Source organism: Cyprinus carpio, chromosome A19, assembly GCF_018340385.1.
Source record: "Cyprinus carpio isolate SPL01 chromosome A19, ASM1834038v1, whole genome shotgun sequence".
In the NCBI taxonomy this organism is placed as follows: domain Eukaryota; kingdom Metazoa; phylum Chordata; class Actinopteri; order Cypriniformes; family Cyprinidae; genus Cyprinus; species Cyprinus carpio.
In genome coordinates this window covers 10,152,028-10,177,487 of record NC_056590.1, presented here as the reverse complement: position 1 = coordinate 10,177,487, position 25,460 = coordinate 10,152,028, and the positions used below count along the sequence as shown (strand labels likewise).

The 25,460-nt window shown below is 36.6% G+C and overlaps 1 protein-coding gene and 2 pseudogenes across 1 annotated transcript; 2 read left to right on the top strand and 1 right to left on the bottom strand.

Annotated features, from left to right (window-relative positions):
• Positions 1-6,162: 6,162 nt before the first annotated feature.
• LOC109062489 (tapasin-like) lies at positions 6,163-10,566 on the top strand. Its single transcript, XM_042776317.1, has 8 exons — positions 6,163-6,550; positions 6,643-6,837; positions 7,106-7,354; positions 8,546-8,905; positions 9,021-9,344; positions 9,544-9,645; positions 10,153-10,181; positions 10,302-10,566. Exons 1-8 carry the CDS (start codon positions 6,490-6,492, stop codon positions 10,311-10,313), a joined length of 1,332 nt encoding a protein of 443 aa, XP_042632251.1. The 5' UTR covers positions 6,163-6,489; the 3' UTR covers positions 10,314-10,566.
• A 2,045-nt stretch (positions 10,567-12,611) lies between these two features.
• On the bottom strand, positions 12,612-13,869 carry LOC122148843 (annotated as a pseudogene).
• Positions 13,870-15,308: 1,439 nt separating this feature from the next.
• LOC122148842 lies at positions 15,309-25,175 on the top strand (annotated as a pseudogene).
• Positions 25,176-25,460: the final 285 nt, after the last annotated feature.

The following is a 25,460-nucleotide window of genomic DNA, read 5'->3' as shown; positions in this document are numbered from 1 at the left end:
TCGATGGTCGGTTAACCGATTTCATGTTGGGCTTCGTGCGGCTCATGCGCAGAACACGTGCGAGCGGCTGTGAGTGACGGCAGGCCCGTCGTCAAGGGGGGGCATTGGGGGGCAGTGCCCCCCAAAATGACTTACTGTGCCCCCCTAAATGTAATGCACAGGACAATTACGCAAACTTGCGGTCACACTGCACTTTTCGTTCCATTGACTTCCATTCATACGCATGCGAATGCGTCAGACCGCAAACGCAAGCTCATGCGAAAAATTTCGCATTTCGCTGCGTTCCAAAGTTCAAGTTTGGTGAACTCTGACCTGCAAATTCGCATCACGTGAAGACGTGGGACCATTAAAAAAAATCGATACGTCACTGCGTGACCTCTGTACAGAAATTCAAAAATTAAGGAAGCGCTAATTTTAGCCATAGCGCAGCATCCTATTTTACATAACACATCTTTAAAAGATTATTATTAGGAAAAAGCTGCATGGTTCGCAGTGTCAATGGAAACAGGAACAGATGGTACATTTGAATGAGGACACATTTTATAATTTTTTATTGCTTAGTGTGTATGTTTTTGTTTAATCATTTGGAAGGACAGAGAGTAAAACAATAAAACGCTTTCGACGCCATCGCAAAAGACACAGTATACAAGCACATTAATCCATGTTGTGATAACTGAGGAGAGATCTGCTCCCACCCAAATTCGCAGCAGTGTCCGAAAAATTTTCGCACGTTCAAGATTTAGTGTGACCGCCTCTTTAGATATTTTACGTTTGATATATGTCATAGATTGAGATCATTGTGACTATGATGTTGTTTCAGCAGAACTTAGCTCACAGGAACAGTAATCACTACAACGGTAACATTAGAAATGCATAACACATTACCTTCAGAAATGATTCAGACAATTCATTATTCAACGCATTGTTACACAGAACATAATTTTAAATATAATTATATTCCTAAATGACTGTTAAAACATCCCAAAACAGCACCCAAACCTTGCAAGACCTACCTCATTAATTATTCAAATACAACAGCCAATGGCAAGTCTCCAGCAGCAGACCTTTCAATATATTTTATTTTTGTGTTAGTAGTTTTAATTATTCAAATTACAATATGCAGTTTGTGTGTAAGTATATGTATATATATATATAAATCATGCAATTCATTTAGTTAAGCATACAGTATTGTTTATGCGTAATTCCTTTGCGCAGCTGAGCTGAGTTTTAGGTTGGACTTGTAATGATATACGTTACGTTGATTGTTCATGTTACTTAAGAAAGCCACTAGATGGCACTGTGTTGTGTATGTGACGAACAATGCAGATTAACAAAAAAATATAGGCTACTAGCTAAATTTGGAAATGTTAAGAGACAATAAACAGAGACGTTGAGCTCATACGGTGAAGTATTTTATTTGAATAATTGAACAAAAACAAGACTATTGTGGTCTATTTTAGTGATAGCCTAATATGGGTTTGTTGTTATAGTCTGTCTCAGATCATTAAAAAAGTGTGCCCCACTATGAAAATTAAATGCCCCCCCATTTGGTTTGTTCTGGCGACGGCCCTGAGTGACGGTCACGGTATATAAAAGCATCATCATTCATTCACAATGTACAAATTAAGCTTTTAATGTGATTTAAACTTTAAAGTACATTAAAACAGAAACAACATCAAAGTTCTTCAACATAACAAGCAATAGAAATGTAGTAACTAATCATTTCATCAGATAACTGTTTCATATCGTGTGCTTTGGAGGGCTGCGGGACACAGGACAGGTAGGCTAGTCTATATATTCCTTCAACTTGTTAATTCGTTCCTGTGATTTATTAATTTGTGGCAATTGTCCAGGGAACAAATTAATAAATCGAACGAATTCTTAATTCATTAAATCTTTAATTTCCCTTCCCATGTTTACCACAGTAAGAAAGTGAAATATAATAAAATAAACCTACGAAATTAGAGGGTTAGAGTGTGAAGATTTAGGAAAAGAAACAATGCCTATATGTTATTGAAATAGTGGAAATTCGTGACCAACCGGCAAACCAGAACAAAGCCGCGTAAATGAAGGCTATGGGCTCGAGCGCATCCAGAGGCATGCTCGCGATCTAACATTTTCCTATTATTCCTCTAATAAACAAAGCTTTTATACCACACTTGTCATAATCAGAGTTTATAATTTGTAAATAAATAATTGCTGGATTCAAAACAGCGATTAATAGGCGCTGTGACAGACACAATACGTTTTCCCGGAGCGTTCACTGATGTCACTAAACGGTGACGCCGAGCACCGTTCACAAGTTTCTGCATGGATCTAACTAGTGCACAGGTTCTTAAGCCCTGGGACAAGATGGGATGCTTTAAGGAAAATGTATAGCCTATTTAAGTAATAGGCCTAACATAAAAAATAACAATTTGTTTTCATGATTGTTTTTTTTTTTTTTTTTTAAATATGCGAAATATATCTGACTTCAATAATTAAGATAACGGATTTAAAACAGAAAGAAAAAAAGGATGGACAACGCATTCTGTTTGTTTGCTTTATTTTACAAGAGCACAAATCTTCTGTTTTTATTGTGAGTGTGCACAAATGGACGTAAACACTTTTGCGGAAAAGTTTTTTTTTTTTTTTTTTATGTCTCAGCTGTTTCGATCGCGCCGGAGCCTGCTGCACATGTACATTGTAGCGATTCAAACTTACATCGCAGTCTGTTCATTATCAAAATAAAATAGTCAACTAAACATATAAAAGGTTACACCAGTCAGTTTAAATAGACCTTATACCGGTCCACTCTGCTGTTATGCCAAGGACGTTTTTGCTCATGTGAAGAGGATTATCTTTTCCGTCTATATGCGAATGCGTGTTAAGTACAAGCCTAGTTTACATTATAAATAATAGTTTAACATTCAAATGTATTGCGAATATGGAAACATTTTGATTCTATGCCGAATGAGACATGAGCAATAACCTCCAAATAAATCTAGCCAAAGCCGCGCTCGCTCCATCCTCGTATGCACGCACACACGCACTGTCACGATCTAATGCACTGTATGCCGGATTTTTTAAAACAAGTAGGCCTACCGGACCGCAAAAATTAAAATCTGACATTTTCTAGGACAGAATCCAGCAGGATCAAATTAATGTGAGCAGCAGTGTTTTGCTGCAGCAACGCCGATGGAAGCAGTTCGCTTAATGTGCAGCGCAGTCACACGCGCGCCACAATTTACGTTTGGGATAATTTTATTTTAAATACCATAATGTCAGTTGAAAACATTGCAATTGTGTTTTAAAATACAACAACGAGCACCACAAAACCATTTAAAGAGGCGCGTTCAGTGGTCTCCGTGCGGGATTGGAAACTGTCAACAAAGTAAAATGACCACAAACGTATGGCGCGCTCTCTTCATTTTATCAAATGTTCATAATCACATCTATTCATTTTACAGTCCTGCTACTAGCATTTTATTCAGACTAAAATTCCCTTTAATTCAAGTGAGAAAGCGTTTTGTGTGTGTGTGTGTGTGTGTGTGTGTGTGTGGGGCTTTTGCACATCCTGTCATGCCGGTGACTGCGTGCCTGCAACAGACGCATCATGCAGCATTATGGTTAACGATTAATCGATTAATTGATCGTTAATTTAAAAGCCGATCGATAATGGAAATAATCGAAATTTGACATCCCTAGTACGTAGGATTGTGGTGTACGATTAATGGGTTAGTTGTTTTTTGATTTTGGCTCCGAAACTCTGGAATAGCCTTCCTGATAATGTTCGGGGTTCAGACACACTTCCTCTGTTTAAATCTAGATTAAAAACACACCTCTTTGGCCAAGCATTCAAATAATGCATCTCATAGAGACAACATACAGAACTACCACATTTTGCTATAAGTTTGATTGCATAATTGCTGTTAATAGTGTTAATCGTCTGTTTGTTTATGTCTTTTATTGATTTTTCTGAACATTTCTGCCGTATGAACATAAACTGACAGTCATCACTGATAAGCTACTAGTAAATATTGTAGAAACTTAATTTTCTGTAAAGTTGCTTTGCAATGATTTGTATCGTAAAAAGTGCTATACAAATAAAATTGAATTGAATTAATTGGGGTTGGAGCTGAAATCTGCAGGACAGTAGCTCTCCAGGACCAGCATTGGAGACCCCAGTACTAGAAAGACTAAAACACGTGTGTTGGAGTTATTTTAGTGGTTTTAAGGTATATTCTTAGAGGTTCAAAAGATTATGCTAGGTTTAATCTGCGCCAAACCACGACCAAGGATTTTCAAACTTGGCTAAATAGAAATGATGAATGCTTTTCTAATTAAATAGTGGATAGTGGTATATCAAAGACCAAAGAAAACATCCTCCCTACATTATTGCGTTACCTCTGTGTGGAAATTCAAGATAAAAGGCCGTGCATTTTTGTGTGCACACCTGAGGAAAACAGAGACAGAGTGTCATTCGTTAATGGTTTCCCTTGTTTTGCTGCAGCAAGTTGAGACACATACAGTATTATATGGTACTCAAAGTCATTTCAAAATGTAATTGGAATGCAAATTTTCACAAAATCTTAATTAAGATTTCTATGAAACAAAGTAAAGTAAAAAGTCGATTTTCAAAGAAACACCTTTTGTTGGTTTCTGGTTAAAAATATTTCAACTGCTCACAAACTAAACACTGTTTGTACTGTTCATAACCATAATTTAAGTACGCCTTTCAAACTGTCATCTCCTGTGAATCGTGCTGAAGCTCCAGGAGTGTCCAGCTGGAGTTTGAGCTTTAATGTAACTGCTTTCTAAGCCATCAGAAAAACATACATACACTGAATTATTTTCTCTTCATAACGGTTGCATCAGATGATAATTTTTGATCATACTTTAGTAAAAAATTTTACTCTGATTGCGTGTGTCAATGAAGTTGCCTTAAAAACTGATGATTAAATTAGAAAATTTATTGACTCAAAAAAAGTGCTTGGGGTCTCTTACTTTTACAAGCATTTATAACATGATCTTCCTTACTGAAGTAAACACTGGAGGAAAGTTCTAGGGCTCCAATAGATCCTAACCATATAATCTACAGAGTGCTAGAGAATTAGAAACGATAATTCATCTGCAGATTATTATCAACAAAGTTAATTCAAAGGATGTAATAAAGTGATATATATATGCAAGGTGCTCCATAAAAATATATTTTTGACTTTAGGTTTTCTGATTTATTTATTGATAAAACTAACTGTCATTTTCACTTTCAATATTGATGAAGTAGCTCTTGATGACTGACATAATTAATAAATGATTTGATCTACTTCTAACCCTTTAGTACAAATCCTTCAACTTTTGTTAGGATAAGTTTTGCTGTACAGTCTTCACCATTTGTAAAAAACGATATGCAAATAAACAATGCATAAGACTACACTGGCTACATAGGTTTGGGTAGTAGGACCTCTGTTGATTTCATCTCTCTGTGTCCTTAACTGCACTCTGTTCCGACAAACCACGTGATATCACGGCTAGACTAAAACACTGTTGGTTCAGAGCGCCATCTAGAAGAGACTAATAGCAGAGAATGTCTAATATGGTGAGAAGTTTCACTCTCACTACACTTCCGGCTTCTGAACTGGTTGCAGTTCCACTCTGATTCCATATGAGGGCGCGCACAGGACGAGTGCAGAATGAATGGAGGTCAATGGCGGGATACCCTTCAAAATCCACTTTTCTCAGGATATAATTTTTTGTCTAGTAATTTGAATGTTGTATTCGAAAGGAGATGCAAATCAATTACACACTGCTGGGTGTTAGATTTTTTAGAGTCACTTGTTTGCTTTAAAAAGTCTTTTAAAATGTCAATGACGTCATACGTTATAGTTCATTAGCAGAATGCTAGCGTGTTATGGGCAACAACAACTCAACCTGTAAGAAATCGAAAGGACATAAGTACTCGTTCATTCAACTTTCAACCTATAACCCATGTTGAACTCGCAAAACCTACAATCAGATCTGAGATTTCTCAACGGCAATCAGGTGAAAGGGACAAATTTAGCCGTCTAGTCCCATAGACTCCCATTCATTTTGCACTCATGGCGATCGCCCCCAGTGGAACTCTGGTGGAACTGCAACCAAAATTCGGTACAATAGGACTTAATAGGGAGTGGGAAGGCTCTCCGTAGACGGGCTCTGCTAATAGCTTAAAAGCTAACATTTATGATGGAGAGAAATGCATATTTTTGGTGCTTTTACTGTATGTTCTGAGAGGTTACAATACCTTTAAATAAAAACATGTCACACGGCGACGGAGTATTGCATTCAAATGGCACAAAGACGGTGTTGGATTATGCATTAGCCCAAAAACAAAGTGGTGCGCACGCGCGATGTAAACGAAAGTAAAACTGACTGAGAGCTGCACGAATGTTTCGGGGAAAACCGACAGATCTTTAATACGCCAAACAGGCAGTTAAACAGAGAGTTATCATTTTAACACGAACAGCAACGATGCCTGAGATTTCGACCATTTATAAGATATCGGTCATCGCATTTACATTGTTTTTTGGTGGTACGTTGTGCTGCATTTTAGTACTCAAAGCTACATCTTGTGTGTGTGTGTGACCAAAGAACATGATTCTCATAATCTCTCTTATTTTTCAGCTTCCGGTTCTGGATGTCCGGTTCTGGAGTGCTGGTTTGTTCAGGAGAAACCGGGTCATGGAGGGGGTTTCTCAGTACCCATGAGTCAAGAGAAATCTCTAATGTTCATCAGAACTGAAGCCTACAGTGAAGAGAGCTTGTCTGCTCTTCATCCTCCTGCAGACATCAGCCCATCCAGGATTTACTATATGACTGGTCAGTGACAAAACAGCATGTGTCTTTTAAAAAGACATGTATAATCTGTAAATAACAAGTCGAAGAGGATTTGTGTAATGTTGTGCTTACTTGGTGATCTGTATCTATGTTAATGTTTATGGTATGGTAGTATAATACTGTATTTGAATTCCCTTTTTATATCAATAAGATCCAGCACTACTGTCACAAATGACACAGTATACTGTGTCCTGTTGTAAACAACAACTATTTGATGATAACTAATATTTAATGCACTGTCCTCCTCCAGATCCAGCTGGGACGTTCTGCAGCGCCGCTCTGAATCCACCCAAAGGCTCTGTGAACAAACCCAAGTGTGAGATTAACCCTTTCATGCCTCACTCCTCTATGGTCAGATGGGCGTCTGCTCTCACTGACTCCGCCCAGAGTCCAGTCTACCTGCAAGCTGATTGGTTCTCAGTGGCAGCACAAGGGCTTGACGAGCAGCTGACGCTGTCTAATATCATGAGAGCGCCTTCAGCTTCAAAAGAGCCACAAGGTAAAGAGTCCAGGTTCATTTACATTTAGTCATTCAGCAGACGCTTCTATCCAAAGTGACTTACAAATGAGGACAATAGAAGCAATCAAAACCAACAATAGGGCAATAATATGGAAGTGCTGTGACAAGTCTCGGTTAGGTTAAAAACAAGTAGTAAGAATTAGGGCTGGGCGATATATCTAACGATATGATCATGCGCATCTAGTCAGTAAATCTGGTTCCGTGATTACCGCTAAATCGCCATCACCTGCCTTTCAAATGGAGCGGCATTTAATAGACAGAGCCATAGATCACTGAAAAGCTACGCAATATCGCGTTCATTATCGAAGGCGATACATCTGCGATAACGAACGCGATATTGCGTAGCTTTTCAGTGATCTACGGCTCTGTATATTAAATGCTGCTCCATTTGAAAGCAGGTGATGGCGATTTAGCGGTAATCACGGAACCAGATTTACTGACTAGATGCGCATGATTATATTGTTAGATATTTCGCCCAGCCCTAGTTAAAAACAAGTAGTAAGAATTGAAAAAGAATAGAGAGTGCTAGAGTTAGAGGGCCAAATGAAGACGGAAGAGATGTTTTTAGCCGTTTCTTGAAGATGTTCCTCCTATATTGCAGAAAAAATAATAAGTAGCCTATACATTACTGCATATAATAAATACTATATATTTGCATAATTACATTTAGAATAATAATAAATTATATTAATTGTGTATAACATAATTTCAGTTTCTAAAAAAAAACAAAATTTAGACCCCAGGTATCACAAATATTGCACAATGAAATTTGTTAATATATTGGGTACTGCGTAAAATAATATATGGGCAGATTATATAAAAAATTATAATTAATGCATATTATGTATTTTATAAAAATTATTGGTAGCAGTAGTATTAAACATGGTTATACATAATAGGTGGTTTTATATATATATTTGTATTTTATAACTAAATAATATATATATATATATAAATTTTTTTTTTTTTTTTTATTTTGAGTTGCATTCCAATTACATTTTGCAATCTATATAAGTTATGGTGTGATTTTGTATTTTAATTTTAATCAATTAAAAAAACTGATTTACATTCTAATAAGATTTTGCAAGCCATGTATCTTGGAATTTGAGTAATTAAAGTAAAGTCTTACTTTGTTCACTTAATCTCACTTGTTTCCTCTCTTTCTTGAAGTCATCCTCAGTGTCTCCAGTAAGACTCCTGTGGTCCGCTCTAGACTGGGAGAACCGGTTCTGCTAGACTGTGGGTTCTGGGTTGATGCGTCTTCTCCGGTTCACGGCTCTGGATTCTCTGTCGAGTGGCGCTATCAGTTCCGCGGTGAAGGACGGCTGGTCCTCGCTTACGACGGCAAGAACGATCGGTTTGCAGAGACATCAGAGACCGGAGCCGATATCAACATCACAGGCCTCTATGAGAAAGGAAACGCATCTCTGATTCTGGAAGAATCTCAAGTGAGACACTCAGGAACTTACATCTGCACAGTGTATCTTCCTCACCTGCTGGCTCAGGTAGCTGTGGACCTGGAGATAGTTGGTGAGATGATTGCATATGCCTGAATTATTATGCATATGGTGCTGTAACCAACTAGTTTATCAACTATTAGATTTATAAATAGAATAGTAACCATCACTGCCTGTTTTCTTTCCAGAGCCTCCGTCTCTGTCCATCTACCCGTCTCCTCTTCCTCTGCTGGTTCCTGGGCAGGTGCTGGTGGTCCAGTGTGAGGCGTCTGGTTTTGCTCCTCACACTCTGGATCTGAGCTGGGAGTTCAGTGATGCAGACGGGACGTCCCGGTCTCTGGGTCAGGGCAGTGTAACGGGTCACAGACAGGCGTCTGATGGCACCTTCAGTCAGAGCAGCCGTCTGGAGCTGGACTCGGTGAAGCTGGGACTCGGTCGTGGTGGAGAAGTCACCTGTGTGGCCAAACACGACGGAGGAACACGACGAGCAGCTGCGACTCTCAGTGTGATCGGTGAGATACACTGTCATAGGAAGATCTAACCTTTCACTAAAGATTAAAAGTTCAAGAACACAGATTCATTCAGGAACGAAACACCACTGTTGTGTTCTTCTATATTGTTTTTAGACTTCAGTGCATCTTCTATTTGCATTTCCTGAAGAATATTTCTGTCCGTCAGAATGCTCTGTAAGTGTTGTTTTGTTGATTTCAGGTGTCAGTGCTCCTTCTATTGAGGACTCGATGGCCATGGTCGCTGTTGCACTTGTTCTTTACGGCCTGATAAAGTTTCTTTCCTGGACACTCAGCTCTTCTGGTGAGTCAGTTCAGTTTTTTTTTAGATGTATACATCATCTGAAAGCTGAATAAATAAGCTTTCCATTGATGTATGGTTTGTTAGGACAATATAGGACAATATTTGGCCGAGATACAACTATTTGAAAATCTGGAATCTGAGGATGCAAAAAAATCAAAATACTGAGAAAATCGAGTTGTCTAAATTAATTCTTAACAATGCATATTACTAATCAAAAATTAAGTTTTGATATATTTACAGTAGGAAATTGACAAAATATCTTCATTGAACATGATCTTTACTCAATATCCTAATGATTTTTGGCATAAAAGAAAAATCTATAATTTTGACCCATACAATGTTTATTTGGCTATTGCTACAAATATACCCCAGAGACTTAAGACTGGTTTTGTGCTCCAGGGTCACATATAATATAAAATGCCATATTGTAGTTTATATAGACTAATATGGTGTTTGTGATATGAGATGCCTTGGAATGTTTTATTTATGATTTTTTTTTTCATATAGACTCCAGTGAGACTGAATCAAAGGATAAGGTAAACAATGTCTATTTTTGTCCAACTTCTAAATTCTCAAAAGTTTTAAATGTCATTCATGCAGTCTTTAGTTCTCATGTATAACTGTCTGTTTATTTGATATCTCTGTCTGTTCTGCAGAAGGAGAAGTAATCCTGGACCTGGAGGTGATTTTAAAGGCTGAATAGTGTGCAGAGAAACTGGTCTTGTGAAGAATCCTTTCAGAATAGTTGTATGTACTGAGTTTCATTCTTTGCTTAAGATTTTTAGACTGCTGTATGTGTTTGGGTTGGTTACTCTGTGTAAGTTTTCTTTTTTTATTCAAAAAATGTGATGCTGGTTATAGAAAAGTCAGTTAAACAAATCTGTAAATTTTGTCATGTAAAATGTAAATTAATTGTTTTTTTTTTTAAATTATTTGTGTTTTTGGATATTATTGGTTTTTTTCTTTTTTTTTTTTTTTGTTTGTTTTAAGGTCAGTTTATTAATGTGAAGGGAATGTTCTAATCACACATTTGATTTCCCTTTTAAACATACTGTTTTATTATTTTATCTGAAATAGAAAAAAAAAATTCACACTTCTCAAACTAAAGACTATATTGCAGCATTCTTTGTAATATTTGAATTGTATTTTCTGTAACTAGCTCAAAACAAAAACAAAACAAAACAAAAAGAACTTTATGGGTTTTAATGTCTTTATTTTGCAGGTCAAATATGACCCCTGTATTTGAATTGCTTTATTGTGCAACAGTGGTACAAACATGATGAATACAGTTTATAAACATGTATGATGTCAGAAAAATTATTCATAAAATTATTATATAAAATAATTAATATTACATTCATTAAATTTTTTATAATGGAGGAAATGTCCAAGGTCTTGAACAGAAAGTGCAGAGTACAAAGAAAATGCAGATTTCATTTTTGGACAAAAAACAAGATTAAGGATGATATTTCAATAGTGGCAAAATATAGATATTTTATTTTTTTTAAATTGCAGAGAGAAATCTATCAAATAATGATCTGTTAGTATAATCTAAAGTTTGGGTGAAATGAACTAGTGCTTTTATTAGAAATACTCAGAATATGGCGGTGGCATGTCCTAATCACTAACCACATACAGATCAATAAACTACATTATTGCATTATTTTTATCTACAACAGCAAACCTATAATAGCTTTTGGAAGGACAAAAACATAATGTTTATTTACAGCCAGATTACCATATGCATCTTTTTAATTTTCTGAAAATTAATTTGCCAAACCAAGCAACGTGCAATGAAGCAACATACCATATAACATCTTCATGAGGTAACATCTAAACCAACTGGTATTTAATATGTCTGAATCAACCTGACTAGATACACTTGTCATATTTCCAATGGTTTTGGTACTGATACTGATATCAGTACTGACATCCAAAGCAAATAAAACTTCCACAAATCCTATAAATCTGTCATTTGCATTCTTGTTTTTTTTGTTTTTTGTTGTTGTTGTTGTTGATGAGGAGTGTTTTTTTTTTTTATTTTATATTTTTTGCTGTTTTTTTTTTTTTATGATGAAATGTTGTTGATTGATTGATGATCAAAAAGTGAACAAAAAACTAAAACTTGAATATTCAATGATCTGTCAAATAGTTACATCTAAAAATGTAAGTTTTTGTTTATTCACATTTCTGCTCCCATCGCAGAAATCTCAAGTCCTGTGTTTTATGTGCAGTTGTGTAAGATGGACAGCAGAAGAAGCTGTCATAGTTGTCCGTCCTCACCTCTCTTCTTCTGATACACAATATATCCAGCGACACCCAATGACAACCAACAGAACAACAGCAAAACTATGACGACAGAGAGAACAGAGTCTCCTGTTTGATCAGAAGAAAACTTCAGATAAGAGTCTGATAATGTTACTAAGCAGTACTGGTGAACAAATCTAAAATATATTTGTATAGTATATTTGTATAATTTAATAGCATATTTAAAATGTGCAACCACATATGAACAGAATATGAAACAGGTCTAAAAATATAGTTTACATGAGTAAAACAAAAAAATGTAACAACCAGACAGGTGATAATTATTTAGTGTTTGTTTGTTTATTATTTGTCTTTTGATTTTTGATTGTTTTGTGTCCTGGAGGGTTTGTTGGTTTGTTGAATATGGGAGGATTGAAGGTATGACAGTTTCCTTAAAATATATTTAAAAATTCTCATTAACTCAGGCAGTGTGGTGACCACACACACACACACACACACACACACACATCTTATATGTTTCTCTGTTTGAAAAATAATTCAATTTAACCCTTTTTACTTCTTAATTTTTCAATAAATAACCACGTTAATAAATCATAGGACTGTTTTCAATGAAACATAATTTTTTTTGGTCTGTCAAAAAACACCAAAAACATTTCTATGTGAGTCATATAACCACGGGATTCATATAGTTCACCTATTTAAGTTCTCTCAGCCCTGTTTGTACTGATCTCTTTCTCTGTCAGGATGTTTCACCACACAGCTGTACTGGTTCTTCTTCAGCTCATCAGGTGTAACTCTGATGCTGCTCGCTCTCTGAATGGTTCCGTCCTCATTGGGAAGAGTTTCACCAAGATCTACATTCGCACAATGTTCTTGTCCATTTTTCATCCAGGAGATTGTTACTCCGCTGGGGTAAAAAACCTGTAGCATGACACGAGACTGAAGATGAGGGAGACTTCTGTAGCAGAGACACCTGAGGAGAGACTGAAGAATATGAGAGAGAGAGAATATAAATGATCCCAAGCTTTCAGCTGCTACAAATCACACAGAAATCAGACATGCTTGGTGTTCATTAAACACAAGTGGACTACAGTAATTGATACTTTCATCCAAAATCATGGGGTTAAGCAACTTCAGCCTAAGTCCAAAAATTGTGATAATTAATCGTTTGCTGTGACCAGCTCTGAGCTGTAACCACTACAGCAAAACACATCTAAATGCAGTTTCTGCATGAGCTCCCACTTTTCTAGCCAGAAAAAAAAATATGGTATTGCAGCACTTATGTTAGAGTTCCTTTAGGATGAATTGTTAAGCTGTAGAATTTCTAATTTCTAACTCACTTTGGGAAAAAAGGTTCTATACTGAAATAATACAAAGAATTAATGAGTTCTGTTTCGCTTTGAATTTTAATATTTAATAAATATAAATAAAAAAAATAAATAAAGCTGGGGTTGGGATGCAGGATGATTGGTGCTTTATTAAAAAGTTCCATTATTAATTTCCACTAAAACCTTATGATTGATAATGCTTAAAAATAATCCTAAAGCCTAAAGTAACAGAATGTTAAATTATTATTATTATTATTTTTATTTTTATTTTTTATTTTTTTTAAGCATGACCTCCAGAGAACAAGATTGTTTTAGGAAAATATGCCATTGCTCACAACTTGATAAGAACTGATGTACCTGTGTTCTCCAGGCTGCTCTTTCTGTTCTCCACATATTTCTTCAGCTCTCAATTCACTCAGTGCTGCAGTAATGTTCTCTTCCCTCATGATAAGCTCTGTTATTATCTCACTTGTTCTGGTTGCTGAATCCTTGCTGCACTGGTGAAATCCATCTCATCTCCTTCAAATCCAGAAACATAAAGTCATCTCCATCATAACCTTCCTGATGAAACCCATCTGTACTCACAGCCGTACAGCTGAAATGTGTGCACACCTGAGGAAGAGACGCAATGTATGTAATATCAAATCATACAGTTTACTTAAACACAGTCAGCTTTAAACCATTTACTCATGAGCACAGGTGAGAGTAACTTCACTGAGCAGAAGAACTACAGCCCGCATGTTTGGACTTTGACTGATAAATTGTTATCATATGAAAATGTATCTTGTCTCAAGGTTGTATATTCAGTAGATTTTTAGGCCAAGTGGAACATCACCAATCACTGAGGTTTTCTTAGACTGGACTGATGAAAGTGAAAACAAAATGACTTTAGACATATGAATGGAAAATGTTTAAAAAAAAATCTACAAATTTGTGCATGAATAATAATTTGAATAATTAAATTAGTAAAGGAAGGAATACATTTTTTTTTATTTTATATTTTTCTTTATTTGTTAAGTTATTTATTTATTTATTTATTTTTTTTTTGCTAATGAGAGGATTTCATCAGTCCGCTGAATTTATGACACAATTAGCCGGTCATGTGGAAGAAAGTCTTCTCTTTTTCAGAAGAATCTCAAGTCAAGGAGTTCCAGATGCCAAAATCTGACTTTTTTGGTCAAAACAACAAAGCTGAGATTCCTGCAGATAATCTAATGATCGGACAAATGTACAGTTCTTTTCAACCTCTATGACCAATGAGCATACAGTTGGGTGTTTCCCAAATTTTATTACAAATTATCGCCAATTCTGAGCCACAATTATTTCCCAAACTCTCTGGCTTCTCTTTAATGTCGGCATGCTGCCAACTGCACTAATAAAAAATAAATAAATCTTTAATTAAGAAAACATATTAAAAACATACGTAGATCAAGAGAGCATGTTTAATATAATTTGACTGGTGCAGGTTTGTGCTCTGATTGTTTTCCTCATATATAAAGTTTCTGATTTGACAAAAAGTTGCTGAAATTAAACATATTCCAGATTCCTACAGCTTCCAGATCTCATTAATTCTGTTTCCAGGCTGTTCTATATAACAGCAGTGTCCTATAGCACAGTCACTGCTCACTGAAGTGAGATATCAACTTTAGATGGTTCAAAAAGATATACTGTATGCCTTTGACTCATGAACACATGCTGGGAACCTGATGAGCATCAGATTTGTTTCTGGAGAAACAAAACACAAGTTGCACATCTGACAATATGAAGCACAATTCTGTTTAATGCCGCATCATTTGAATGTGTAAACCATAGAAACTGTATAAAAACGGTGTGAACTGAAGAAGCGCACGCTGAGTTTCTGGAGGGTCTCCTGTTCCCTGCACAGGGCTCGCGAGCATCCAAATTCCCTGCGTCGAAAACATACCGCAGAAGAACCACGCAGCGCTCAGCCAATGAGCAATCGGATTACTAGCCGACAGCGAATCAGCGCGCCTCATGTTGAGCTGCACAAAGAACCAGCGCTGAGAGTTTCAGGATAAGATCGAGTAAGTTCTTTCTAAATGTCTTTTTGTTAATTAACCACTTACGAGGTTTAATCATACTGAAAATATTTTAGCGATGCGTTTGTAAAGCTTGTGAGGAACCTGATATGTAACGAAGTTTTACTTCAAGATCGATGTTTTGAGGCTTTTAACAAGTTAACGGAATGAAGCTGTACTGAATGAGCGAATTAAAGAGCTAACTGTAGTCTCTACATTAGCAGGCGAGCTAAACTATAAATTAACCATTAATAAAATATCATGAAATTATTAGTATTACAATGTAAAGATGTCTTTGGCTTTATTCATCTACTAAATCGGCTTGCTTCCGAAGTAAATAAAAAAGGTAACGTTACCATGGTAAATATTTACCGCCAAAATGCTATAGTTGCTAGATATTATCGTAAATATCATTACTCATTATATATCTTCTGTCTTTTTTTTTCTTTTTAATTACAGTGCTGACAAATACCATCCAAAACTATTTTAAAGAGCATTTTATTTTATTTATTTATTAATAACAAACACACGTTTATAAGAATATTGAAATTATTTTCCAGTAATACTACATTTATTAACACACAGTTGTCTCCTGCACGCAGAAGTATTACATTGATGAATATGTTGTTGTTCTCTAGGTACATCTCCGTTTGGACTTGGACTGTCTCGGCCGGTTCAATGCTGAGTGCTCAAGTACGTACAGAAAAACTGAACAAAATTCTTATTATGTGTGTTGAGATATTAAAATGCACTTGAATATGCATGGCGATGTTAAATATAAATGAAGTTAGAACGTAGACGGTCTGTTTTCTTGGTTATGACAGAGTAACTGGTGTGTTTCCAGGTGTTGCTGTAGTTGAAATGCAGGCCTGACACCTCCACATTCGTTACTCCCCAGCAAGTCCTCTCTCCTTCCTTCCGGATGGCTGGAGCAGTGATGGACAGCATTGTGATCCTTGACGATGACGATGAAGAAGCTTCCACATCTGCATCTGCGTCCCATTCTCATGCTACGAACGGCCAGCCAAAAACGCCTGTGAAGAACCAGCCGCCGCCTCCAACACACATCACACAGTCTCCGTTCGCCTCCGCGAAGAAGGACGCGCATGTCCTGCAGAAGGAGAACGAGAAACTGTTCGCAGAGGTACGTTTGTTAACTGTATTGATATAATTACTATACAGAAAAAGAGAATTTCTCATTGCTCAAAATAATGCTTCTGCATGTTTTAATTCACTCACACTATAAGAAGGCCTTAAAAGGGTCTTAAATTGGAGGATACATTCATATCACTGCAAAAATCAATATACCCTCCTCCTCAGTATTTGTGTTTTGTTTTCCAAAAAAACATCCTTAAATCTTAAGACATGAAGTCTTGTTTTCTGAGAACATAGTTAAATGAGTTTATACTTAAAACAAGAACACATTTTTGTTGTTTTCTGATTTTTCTAAACCCACTGGGAGATATTTGTTCTTATTTTAATCATTAACTCACTTCATTTTGATCAGTTTTTCAGAAAACAAGACTTCTTATCTGATGTCATTGTGCTTCTTAAATAAATGTGTCTTGATTGAAGAATCTTTAGACATTTGCGCTGAAAAACAAAAAAAAACTTGTGTGTGTAAAATAAACTAAATGAGATGTAGATCTTTTGGAAGCTGTATTTTCAAAATTTAAAGCATTACTAATACAAGACTTTTTTTTTTATTTGGAGAATATTGTTGTATTGTTTTGTTTTATTTTTTTTATTTATTTTATTTTATTAATTTATTACCATGTTGTTGTTCCAAACCTGCTAAAGCTCCGTTTGTCTTCAGAATGCAATTTAAGATATTTTGGATGAAAACCGGGAGGCCTGTGTCTGTCCCATAGATTGCCAAGTAACAGTGTCAAGGTTCATAAAAGGAATGAAAGTCATCGTCAGAATACTCCATCTGCCATCAGACGTGCAATCTGGGTTATATGAAGCGACAGGAACACTTTTTATGAGCGAAGAAAACAAAAATAACGACTTTATTCAACAGTTCCTTTGTCAACGGTCTCCTCTGTGTCTCTCCATATCACCGAATGCTGCGTATGCTCTTCTGTGTCATCATTTGTGCCACAAGGATGCACAGTTTCTACGTGTATTTTGCTTTGATTTGAAAGAAAACAGCACATCCTTGTGGCGATGGTGATGTTGTGGGGAGAAGAGGAGGATGTTGTTGAAGGAGTTGTTGTTGTTTAGTGTCATTATTTTTGTTTTCTGTGACAAAAAGTGTTCCCGTCGCTTCATATAACCCAGATTGCATGTCTGATGGCAGATGGAGTATTCTGACCTTTATTCTGACGAAGACTTTCATACCTTTAATGGACCTTGACACTGTTAGTTACTTGGCAGTCTATGGGACAGTCACAGGCCTCCCGGTTTTCATCAAAAATATCTTAAATTGTGTTCTGAAGACGAACAGAGCTTATACGGGTTTGGAACGGCATGGGGGTAAGTGATTAATGATACAATTTTCATTTTGGGGTGGAGTATCCCTTTAAAGTCTTACATTTATAAACCGGCAGAAACCCTGTTTTTCTGTTATTCTATTAAAATGTTATTTTTCCTCCTTGTTTGTCCCTCCCGATCCAACCCAATGCCGTCCCTTCATCCTGCTGCTCCAGTTTGTGGATCATTGCTCCAAACACTCGCAAGATCATCCGGAGGTCATGACCTACCTGCAGACCAGATACTCCAAGGCGCTGCCGACCTTCCTGACATCGGTGGAGTTTCGTAACACTCTGGGCCGCTGCCTCACACGAGCCCAGGCCAACGCTGGCAAAACCTTCGTCTTCATTAACGAACTCTGCACCGTTCTTAAACAGCACACACAGCTCGGAAAAGGAGCTCCATACAGGCTGTGCCTTCCCAAACAAAACCTGAGCAAAAGAGCAATGGGACAAATGTAACGGAGGATGTGCAGGTTAAAGGAGAAGAGGAAAAGCAAGAGGGCGATACGGAAACGAAGAAAACGAAAAGGGCTTCAAGGAGACAGGTATCAGAGCATAGCTGAGAGATGCACTTATTTTATATATTGAGAAGGTTGATTTGTGGACTGACTTGGATTTGTATTAACACTATTGGTTTTCCAAAGCATTGATTCCATTAATAGAGATTTAAAAATTCTTGTTGAGTCGTGTTTTATTTGTTGTGCATTCTGTGTTTCATTTAAAGTGGGATTTGGCAGATTCCTATTTGAAAGCAACAACGTCTTGACCATAAAAGAGTTTTACTGTAAGAACTGTGAAGTTTGACTTTGTGTCGTTTTGCTGCACTTTTTAGTGGAATACAGAATTTTTTTATTTTATATATATTATTTTATGAGGGAATGCACTATTCATATAATAAAGCATGCAACCAAATGACGGTATTTTTAAGTTTATTGCATAATATTCCAATACATGCCATTATACATTATAAAAAAAAAAAAATTTATAAAAAAATAAATTATTTACAAAATATACTGGTAATTTTCTGCCAGGATGTTATCCAGTAGTTTTATGGACATTTCCATTAACCATTAAACACAATGCAAAGAAGTGCAAAATACAGACAAAACACCTGTAAAAAAAAAAAAAAAAAATTAATACAGTACATTGTGCCCTATTTTCACATATTTTTTTACAGTGTATAAGTAGGCTTCTACAGAATATATCAATACCTGTTCATGCTAGATCTGTACCAAAATGTTTATTTGTTGATATTAAATATATTTTTTTATGTATAAAATTAATGGAATTTACTTGAAACCCCTTTATACTCGTGGACATTGAAATGAGATGAGAGCTCTTTTGACTTACGATATATATTTATATGTAATTTATGTATGTATATATGTAATTTGTGTGTGTCTGCCATGTTCTGTTTCAGATAGCGTATCTGGAAAACCTGTTGAAGGTGTATAATGAGGAGATCCGACGGCTTCAGGAGCGGGAGCTGAGCGTGGAGGATCTGGAGAAGGAGGACTCCAGTTATTATTCAGGAGCACAAGCTCAAACGCAAGGCAAGTCTCTTCATTCCTGCTTTACCCTTCCTGATTTGGTTCAGTTAAATTGAAAGTTCAGGAGAAGTTGTCTTTGCACCTTGTTTTCAATAAATGGAAGTTACAGTATGTTGTCATAGTAAATCAAACCATTTTAATGCAGTCTAATGACTTTGAAATAATGAGATTTTATCGGGTCTTGTTCTGATCTTTAATGTTCTTTTTGTGCTCTCAGATGATGAAGATCTATGAGAAACTGTGTGAGCTGAAGGACTGCAACATGCTGACGGGTCGAGTAATCGAGCAGAAGATTGCCTACAGTGGAACACGTTACCCAGAGATCAACAAAAAGGTTCTTCTTTTGCTTGTGAAATCACTGTAGATTCTCATTGCTCAAAATAATGCTTCCTAATTAACTGCACAGCGAGGAATGAGGAGTGAGGAAGTTTACAGAAGTGCTATTAGCGGCGTGTTTGCTATCGAAAAACTTGACACAAGTAGAATTTCTCCTCCCCCCTTTATATCTCTCACAATCTGTCATCAGTCTGGGCATCTTGCATTATTAATACGTCTTATGAATTTCTGATTAAGGGCACTTGAGCTCAGCTGATGATGCTTTGAGTGATCAAGAATATTCCAGTATACAAAGAAATTTTTTTCTTAGATTGCGGCATCCTCATCATATTTTTTCCCTTGAATCTTATCATTGGACCAGAGATCGACTGATTTGATTTATCAGATTGTTTGATTTGTTTATTAGCAGTCAGTGATCACATGATTGAAACAGATTCTGTAAAGAAGAACCATCTGTGAAGAACCATTCTGTAAAGCTTTGAGCAGAAATGGATTGTAAACATAAAATTAAATATCAGAATTTACCAGGGCTTATTTTTGACATCTGATGTTTTTCTTTAATTTATTCAGATTTAAAAAAAATTGTTAAATAAAAAATACACCCTCATAAAGTTAGACATTGCTCATGAAGAAAATAATGTATAATTAATCATTTTCCTTTGCTTTCATTTTTTTGTCTTTACTGTCTTCTTTTTTCTTTGGTTTGTAGATTGAACGCTATATTAACAGTCCAGAAGCTCTTTATAATCCGCCGGGACTACACGGATATCCTGAAGGTGGTTCAACGCGCCAACGAACGCTACAGTCTCCAGCTCACCCGCAAACAGATACCACAAATCGCTCAAGAAGCCTTCAGAGAGACGGGCAACAAACTACAGGAGAGACGCCATCTTGACATGGTCTACAACTTCGGCTCCCACCTCACAGATTCCTACAAACCTAGTAATTCAATTCATTTACTCTCAATTCAGCTAGAGGTCATAATCAAGTCGTTGTATTAGTCTGATGCTTTACACGCACTAATGATTTCTGCACATTTCTGGATTGATGTAAACATTTAGTGGTTGTACGTTCAGCACGTGTGGTGAATTTCCCTGTGTTTGCTTCAGCGTTAGACCCTGCACTCACGGATCTAGCACTGCATCGCAAGCTCCGCTCAAACAGAGACGTGGCTCTCAGCAACCTGGAGGAGGTGATCACCAAATACGCCAATAAACAGGAAGACATGCAGGTAGAGGAAGTGAGGAAGAAACAAGAGAGAGACAGACAGAAAAAGGAGGTAAAAGAACAAAATGTATTCATGTTTTGTCTTTAAATCATTCATGCAGTGATTCTTTTCATTGGTTTGCATCAGATTCATGTCCAGTATTTTCTTTTATGCCAAAAATCATTAGGATATTAAGTAAAGATCATGTTCCATGGAGATATTTTGTCAATTTCTTACCATAAATGTATCAAAACTTAATTTTTGATTAGTAATATGCATTGCTAAGGACAACTTTAAAGGTGATTTTCTCAATATTTAGATTTTTTTGCACCTTCAAATTGTATCTCAGCCAAATATTGTCCTGTCATAACAAACCATACATCAATGCAAAGCTTATTTTTTATTCAGCTTTCAGATCATGTATAAATCTCAATTTAAAGAAATGTACCGTTATGACTGGTTTTGTGGTCCTGGGTTACATATAACCACGTGGTGAACCTATGAGACTAACTCATGTTTAAACACGGTCTCCATGCTGTGTACACTTATCTGTCCTTACAATTACAATTTTGCCTGTATTATTTGTGTCCCCTTCAAAAAATTTAGAGTTTTATTGTCCCCCCCCAACCTGCTGTTAGATGAAATTTACACCCTTGTTTTCCGTCACACTTTCAGGCACTTAATGGGCATCAGAATGACAGCAAAGAAAAAGAGAGGGAGGGACGGAAGAGAAAAAGAGGAGGAGGAGGAGGAAGATGAAGAAGAGGATGATTCCTCTGATCCTGACATTGAAGAGGAGATCCAAGCCAGTCAAGAAACAAGCTGGTCCAGGTAAGAAGTGCATAAATCATCTTCATCTCCTTCCTTCATGTTGCTTGTATGTAATAAGCCCATTTCCCTGGCAGGGAAAACCCCATTTCTCATTTTCTGACACGTTTCAGATGATGATGAGGAGGACGTTGAAGAGGAGCAGTTGAACACCCCAGTGACAATGATCAGCCGATCGACGTGAACTCTCCTCTGTCAATCAAATCATCCGTGCAGGACACAGAGGAGGATCAGGGCGATGACGACCAGCCGTCTCCAGCCAGCAGCTCACATGACGAGGGACCTGTGGAAACGAGCACAAACGGCAGACCTCCGTCCACAGAGAGCGTCAGTCAGTCAGAGACCTTGGACTGGTTGCCTAACAGCAAAACAGAACTGATTTCCACTAATCACGTTAAATCTGTGTTTCTGAAAGCACCGCTAACTGCACTGAGACTCTCTCCACCGATCAGGACTCACCGTCAACCCCCATGAGATCAGCCAACTGCAGTCCTCTACCTCCAACAAGCCCTTTACTGATCGACGAGATGGGCAACTACAAGAAGAGGAAACGACCCTCGACTGAAAACTACAACGGGAATGGCACACAGGACAGGTAAAAACTGAACAAATCACACCAACGTACCATGAGAAGTTGTGTAATTAATAACTTACTATTAAATTATAGGGACGTAACGATGCGAGCCGGTTGAAAACAATGTAGTCAGACACCACTACGTCACGTAACAGCAACAAAAACATGAACAAACACTGAACGATTGTCTTTTTATTAACTAACATTAACACAGATTACTAAACGTATTGTTCCATGTTCGTTTGTATCCCGCACGCAAGGTTTACGGGCATAGTCCAAGTCTTCTTCTTCATTTTTAGTGTATCTCTGTGGCAGAATTTACAGCGCCACATACTGGTCTGGCATGTATACTGCATCATTTTGTGTCTGTTTTGTGGTTTCGTGTAAACGCACATATTTCTTGAGATGAAGAAAAAAACAGGTCGGATATGGTAAGCTCTGCTTCGTGTGGATGTATGTATGAGAGCTGTCTGACCCTGCATAGACCGCAACGCAACTGAAATGTTCCCAAGTTCAGAAACGTAGCAAGGAGATCTGTAAAATAATCCATGTGACATCAGTGGTTCATCCGCAGTTATACAAAGCTACGAGAATACTTTTTGTGCGAAAAAAAAAAAAAAAAAAAAAGACTCAACAGTTTGTCTTCTCCGCATCACCCTGGTGCATTTTGGAGAATATTTGCTGGACGTATGCTGTTGTGCGTCAGCTGCGTCACGAGGATATTCTCCAAAAATGACACCAGGGTGATGCGGGATGATAATTGCGAATAAACCACTGATGTCAAATGGATTATTTTACAGATCCTCCTTGCTACGTTTCTGGACTTGGAACATTTCAGCTGTGTTGTTTGTCTATGGAGGGGGTCAGACAGCTCTCAGATTCCATCAAAAATATCTTAATTTGTGTTCTGAAGATGAACGAAGGTCTTACGGGGTTGAAACGACATGAGGGTGAGTAATTAATGACAGAATTTCATTTTTGGGTAAACTATCCCTTAATATAGTGTTTATAAGCGCTGCTTTGGTATTTGAGAAAACATATTTCTGCTGTTCCATAAGCGCCTCCTGCTGTCAGAGAGTGAATTTGGGTCTCATTCAGCCCACCTGCTATTATTGTTTTATTGCTGTCAGAGAGTGAATTTGCATCTCACTCAGCCCATCTGCTATGATTATGAATCTTAATCTTTGAATATTTATCATATTTTCTATGATTTTTTTTTGACTCAAGCTTTGGCTATGCACTGGTGATAAGTATAGTGAAAATGTTTTAAGATAAAATCAAGGATGGTTTTTCCCTGGCGGTTTCTTTACTAAACATTTGAATTATTTTTGATTTACCTCTAGTCAGTCAGTCATGACAGTCTTCATCTTCAGTGAGCCGTTGAACAGTGAGACTGTTTTTGTGTGACCAGATCATCTGATTTGATTTAAAAAGAACCAACTTTTTTAAAGAATGATTTTTTTTTCATGAATCACTCCATTGGCGGATTGTCAAGATTTTTCAGTGAATACTGATTTTCCCTTCTTGTTGTGTTCCTCTGGGAGGATGAAGTCCATTCGGGTTTGGACCGACATGAGTGACATGAGTGAGAGCTTTCTTCATGCAGTCAGTGCTGGTTTTTCTCATTCTCGTCTATCTCAGTGAGTATTCCTACTGGATATGGGTGGGATCTGCTGCGCTCGGGGGAAGTAGACTTTGAGCTGTGGACGGATGGTTCAGAAGCTCACGATGCCACTCCACCGCCCCTAAGAAAAATAACACGGTGACTGTGTTCCCTGCCTGGTTTTAGCCATTGAAACCGTGCAGTAAAAGCATCTGAATCTCTGCTGAATCATGTTAGTTATTACACACCATTCCTGTAGCAAAGAGTCAGATTTTAAGGAAATTCACCAAGAAAATTTTTAGCATTACTGTATTCCACTTGCAACTGTGCTCAGGTCCATTTCGCAATAAAATTCATCACTGCAGTGTTGTTCAGTTTTCATTATCGCGTACTAGAATTATTTATAAATATTTTGAACAATGTGTTTATTTTATCTATTTATATTATGTTTTTTTTTTCATTTTATTTTAGTTTTGTTATAGAGTTTTAAAAATATTTTTTTAATATGTGTATTTATATAATTAATTTTCAGTTTTTCTTTTAGTACTTAAACTTTAAACGAAAATGAAAAATGTTGGCGCGGCAACTTACTAAAATATTTCCTGAAATGATGAGGGTAGAGAAAATAAAAAACAAAGAGACAGTCAGAAAAAAAGAGTATATTATTGTTTTTGTCCGAAAACCTAAAAAATAAAAAAAAAAAAAAAAATAAAAAAAATAGAACTTGTAATTCACTCTTTATGGAACAGATTTTTATTGTTGCAGAAATGCCAGGGGCATCAGTTTGTGTTGTTTTGTTTCTATATAAATAGTTAGATAATAAAATTAAATAATATCAGATTTTAAATATGCTAATACTTTGAATAATTATAAATTTATTAATACTTTAAAACATTTTAGCATAACTGTATTCCATTACAATTTTCTCAACCATCTTAATAAAATGACTGCAGTGTTATTTTAGTATCATGACTACAGTATTGTAGTATTTATTTATAATAGGTTCTTTTTTATTTTTATATTTTTCATATTTTACAATTAAAAGATTAGTTATTTTGTTTGGTTTTATTAGTTTGTTGTTTAATTTAACTATAAATAGTTTATTTTCAGAAATAACTGGCTTTGCACCAACATTTTTTTTCTATTTGATTTCAGTTTAAGTTATATGTTTTACAGTACCCACTGCGCCCGAGCATATTGCATACAGCGTTATAGGCCGCATTACAGCTCTAACTCCTGTCACTCATGTGTTCACAGGTGAACGTGGCGACTCGTGTGAGACCCAGAGGAAGTGATCGTTCTGTCTCTGATTCAGATTGAGTTCTGCCGTCACAGGGTACTGGCTGGCATCTCAGTCAGTGTCCTGCTTTCCAATAGTGCCTGCCAATGTGAACGAGAACAAAAAATCGTTTTATTTTGGACTGGTTCAATCAGGTTTTGAACCTCCACCACTGAGACGCAATGCCACCGATTTTACTTTTTATAGAAGGGAAAAATGGCGTGCCTGTGTATTCATATATCGTGGCTTTTAAGAGAGGGTATTTGTCATCAGATGTAAAATGGCGTTTAGTGCCTTCTAAACAGTCCCGTTATCTTCAATGGGTT